The following is a 5,000-nucleotide window of genomic DNA, read 5'->3' as shown; positions in this document are numbered from 1 at the left end:
GTGTAAATGTGTGTGTGTGTGTGTAGAGTGTGTTCATGCATGTTTTCAAGTATATTTGTGTGTATTTGCTCACAATACATTTAAATTACATATATATATGTGGCAGGTTCCTGGCATGTGAAATAACATACAACTTCATCACAACCTGTCACAACACAGGTAGTGGCAGTGTTATCTTTTTATTAATCATATATTGCACTCATCAAGTTCACTTGTTTTCTGCAGCTCCTACACACATCTGAGATGGTAATCAGAATAAATAAGATATCAAATTTGTTATATTTATTGTCTGTTTTGCTTCAAGATCTTTTAACTTTATAAACTTTTTTTTTCTATTTTTATTTTTTTTTCTTTCAAATTAATCACTGGCCTTATTTACTTCAAAAAGACGCTGAAAAAGACTGAACCAGCAAACCCACAATATCATTTTATTGCATTGCTGTACCTTGCCAACGTCCACTGGATTTTGGATATTTATGAATAAATCATAAATATTTACATACCTATAATGTTAACATCAATTAAAAAGAAGAAAGTTCATATCATTTAGTAATACTGATTTATAGAAGTACATAGAGAGTATATCCTTTTAGTACGGATGATAATGGGAGCTAAAATATTGGATCTCGAATTCTATCACAACAGATCTCCGTTACAAGAAGTTTGGAAGGAGTGAAGAGAGAGAAGGAGAGAGAGCATAGTACATGGAGTACATATTACATAATATCAGGATGAAGAGATGACATCATGTGTAAATTATGTCTTGTGCTTTATTTTTGTTTGTTTGTTTGTTTTAAAGTCTAGGTTGGCAATTTTCGGCTCCAGGACACACACCCAGGCGATATGGCTGTCATGTAAAGTATAGGAACGTGGTTGAAATGGGCTTGTGAATGACGTCATTAGCGAAAGGGTTGGTAGTTTTACGTTATCGTAGAATGCGGTAAATTTTTTCTTTCCTTTTTTTTCTTTATCTTCACCATATAAGGAGTTGGTTGTGAGCAACTGGTCGACAGTGGTATTAAGAATGCTTCGTCGCTCGCGGTCATCCCACTTACAAAAAAGAAAACGGATGTCGATAGACGGCATGGGCTAAGTCTCCCGCAGGCAGTGAGACTCGGTCGCACTCTTGGACTCTTGTTGCGTTTCGCTGTGTCGTTGGATCACTTCTATGTATACCACTGGCACATTTCCTACTTTCCCTTTCATCATGTGTGACTGGTGATTAACAGGCTTAATGTAGGTTTTGTCTTAAGATCTATGGTCGTCTCTATGCTGGAAAAAAGAGAATAAAAGAAAGTATTAGATTCAGGCTCTATTTTCTATTATAATGCTCAAGTTACTTCCTTGAGCAGTGGATCCTGTTTTGACACTTTTGATTGCAAGCTGTGATTTTAGTGATTATATTTATGATTCATTTGATAGACTACAGTATAATGCTGGTAATGAGAATGGTAATTCAAGAATAATGAGTTAATAATACCATCAAAAAAATGATGATAGATAGACTTCTCCCAAATGTTACAATTATCATGAGTCACTCAAGATCACCTTAGAGTATTTTTAGTTATTTGGTGTATTTACAGACACATCTAAGCCCTGTTTAAAAGACTAAGTTGTAATTAATGATGTGACTGTTATTAGTTCTTTCTCTAAAATTAAATAATAATAAAAATGATACTGCAGTTAATTAGTCTACATACAATACACTTATCAAAATGAACAAAAAAAAAAAACCAATGACCACAGCCTTTTATTTTTTCTTCTAATGATTTTAAAAAAAAAATCTAGTGATTTTGAAACACAATCTACTTTTCTATTAAGAAACTATGATTGGAGACTGTTAGCTTGAAACAGTAGAAACCTATTTTCTTTTAATTAAACCATTACATAAATTTCCATCGTCTGTACAAAGAAAAGTACAATTCCATAGCTATATAAATTTAACTATGTATTTTCTTAATTTCTATCAATTATTACTTATAGCCACCTTTCAATACAACAAATGAGTAAATTTCTCTATTCTGAACTAATTACTAGCATAATGCTTTAAAGAACTCAACAGGGGAATAAATATATTTTTGAAGACCCAGTGACTAAAATTATAAAACTATCAAGATATTAAATCGAGTTCAATTAAATCACATAAAGCATTTAGCGCATTCATTAAATTCATTCTTATATAAATTTCATGTTTATTATTTTATATAATTTACACTTTTTGATTCTCTCTCTTTGTGTGGATTAAGGAGAATCTTTATTTATGTTTAAAGGCTGCTAACTATGAAACCATCATTTATTCATTTAAAGATCAATACTAATTTATGATCTTTTGTAATTTTTAAGTTTTAGAAGAGAAAGAAGATAATTAATCATGAGTTGAATACATTAACACTACTTTTTCTTTAATTTAGAATACTACAAAGTACTATTTACTGTCAGGCATTTTGATTAGTTAATGAGTGTATTATAAAAGATATTAATATATTACCAATTAATACCATCCCAGCTGTGACTCCATACCATACACAAATGCTTGCGAAGAAGAGCCCTCATACTTAAGCAAAGCTTAAACTACACAACTAAAGCATTATCATAACCCTTCTCTATATATTCCTTTATTCAAGAGCCATGCAATCAAAGTACCCCAATGCACTAATATTAAGAGAAGTTATCAAGACGGCAGCACCAAAGTGGCTGTTCAATACTGCCAATGACTGCAAGGAACCCGAGCACCCTTTCTTCTGCTTGCCGTTAATTAATAGCTAGTGGCGACGAGTGGTTGGCTGGTTAGTTCTAGATACGTGTAACTTCTACAGAGGCTGGAGAGTGCTGTCTATTGTTAAATTGCACTTCCGTGGGGGCTACCTTCAGCTTCTTCCTTTTCCACTTCTTTGACTTTCGCTGACGTGTCTGCTTCTCCTGCCTTGCCCTCCTCCTTTTCACCTTCTTCCTCTTCCTCTTCTTCTCCCTCTTCCTCCTCCTCTTCTCCTTCTTCCTCCTCCTCCTCTTCCTCCTCCTCCTCCTCCTCTTTCTCTCCTTCAACCTCACCAGCAGCTTCCACCTCCTTGACCTTTTCCTCTTTCAACTCTTCGGATACGACCCCTGCGTTGTCACCCTCCACCGCCGGTTCCTCGTTCACCATCCCACCGAAGGCTTCTTCCGTTTCTCTCGTCCCTTCGTCTGTGATTGGGGTGGGGGTAAGGGGGAGGGGAGGCAGTGTCATGGGGAATTAGAAGAGTTCAAACAATAAGGGTGCAGAGGGGGGGGGTATTTAATTTAAAAATGCATGAATGGTGGGTGCATGAAGCTACACTCAATTAAAATGCATGCTTTTTATTCTTATCTTTAGAGCATAGGGGGGAGGGGGTCTGTTGATGCATGCAAATTAAATTTTTGGGAGATAAAGGTTGACTAGGGAAATCTTTAATGATGGTTCCCTTTTGTGGAGGGAGAGGGATGGGGCAGTTTTCATATTTAAAGAGGTTTCTTTTTTTATATGAAGATATCCCTTTACTTGCATAGAAGTGGAGACAATCATGTCCTACTCTTATTTTGAAGAGCTCATTATTTGATATTGATGGATATTTCAGATTAAGATTTCAGTTATAAATTTGAATTATATTGTCACTGTATCTATACACTTATTGAAAAAAAAAAAAAAAAGTTCTCTTAAATCTTTGCAACAAAACTGTGATTTCAATAGACATATCATTATATAATATTATATATAATGAGGTACAACTCAAATCTACATTAAACTTGCATTAATTCTTTTTTAAAGCTTGCATTGACTTTCCTTTTAAAATACTTATCATAAATAGAGCAGGTATATATAGAATCAACCTAAATACAGCATAAAAAAATATATACATATCAAAATTGATAAATCAATTTCCTCACTTTTTCTACAATTTATACAAACTGTAATCATATACAAAAAATCAATTAGCATTAAATAACCATCAACTTTCTCAATTTTCCATGACCTTTCTTTCCTTCAAAACAACATACCGTTTCTTTTTACTCCAAATGCATCTAGAACTACATTTTTTTTTTTTTTTCTATTCAAATCTTCATTCTTTGTGAGAGAAACTTCACACCTTTCACCACAAATGTAACTCCCTAACCAACTTTCTATGTAAATAAAAGGATATCCGTATGCAAGACGAAGCTTAAAGGTCAAATCTCGTTTACTTTTATTTCTTAAACTCAAGGGAAAATAATTACCTTCTGTGGTGGATTCGGGTGCTGCAGCCGGCACTTCGTTCACCTCAGCCTGATATGCGGAAAAAATTATATTAATAAACTTAATCATGAAATATTTGTACAAGTTGTAATTGTTTACTCTATATATATTCTTTTTTTCTTTTTTCTATAATACTAAAAGTAATAGTAAAACTAAAATAATAATAGTAATAAATATATCCAATAGATGTAAATAAATGAACTAAAAAATAAGAAAATACAAAGTAACCTTAAAACAAATAAAATACCTTGTTTTACTTATTTATCAATTTACTTTTTCACAACACCTGACTCGTACAAGTTTTCACACATACCGAAACCTTATCTCTGAGAAGAGAAATTATCCTTAAAATCAAATCCTTATATATGTGCTTTGTAAATGATATTTCAATATATCAGTAGTTGAATCAAACTAGATTCTAAATTGTACAGAATTATTTGAATTCCAGTTCTTCAGAGTTTATGTATGATTTAGAATATAATTTCATGTTCTCTATTTTGATAAAATTCAAGATTTATCAACATAGTCAAAATTTATATCAATGAAAAATAACAATATCAAGATTTGATTCAATACACAAGATTAAATTAAAAAAAGAACAATATCAAGATTTGATTCAGTACACAAGATTAAATTCAAGATCTATATCAATATTCAAGAATCGAGTCCTGATCTCTCCCATTCATGTTCAACATACAATTGCAGATAAGACCATTACCAAAATATAAACTCAATATTTCCTACCATTATGCGG

At 32.5% G+C, this 5,000-nt stretch overlaps 1 protein-coding gene across 1 annotated transcript in view; it reads right to left on the bottom strand.

Annotated features, from left to right (window-relative positions):
• The window catches only part of Sh3beta (SH3 domain binding glutamate rich protein Sh3beta), a gene marked incomplete at its 5' end in the record, with an annotated part of 20,223 nt that overhangs the window by 754 nt on the left and 14,469 nt on the right, over window positions 1-5,000 (bottom strand). Inside the window, 3 exons of the mRNA XM_043028377.2 lie at window positions 1-1,272; window positions 2,866-3,180; window positions 4,228-4,276. The exon at window positions 1-1,272 is cut by the window's left edge and continues 754 nt beyond it. Of these exons, the coding sequence (XP_042884311.2) occupies window positions 1,268-1,272; window positions 2,866-3,180; window positions 4,228-4,276 (369 nt within the window). The remainder of the gene's footprint in view (window positions 1,273-2,865; window positions 3,181-4,227; window positions 4,277-5,000) is intronic.

This window comes from Penaeus japonicus, unplaced genomic scaffold, assembly GCF_977035675.1.
Source record: "Penaeus japonicus unplaced genomic scaffold, GWHDUDI00000001_assembly GWHDUDI00000039, whole genome shotgun sequence".
Taxonomy (NCBI): domain Eukaryota; kingdom Metazoa; phylum Arthropoda; class Malacostraca; order Decapoda; family Penaeidae; genus Penaeus; species Penaeus japonicus.
The sequence above is the reverse complement of the archived record's forward strand: the minus strand, read 5'-3'. Positions and strand labels throughout refer to the sequence as shown.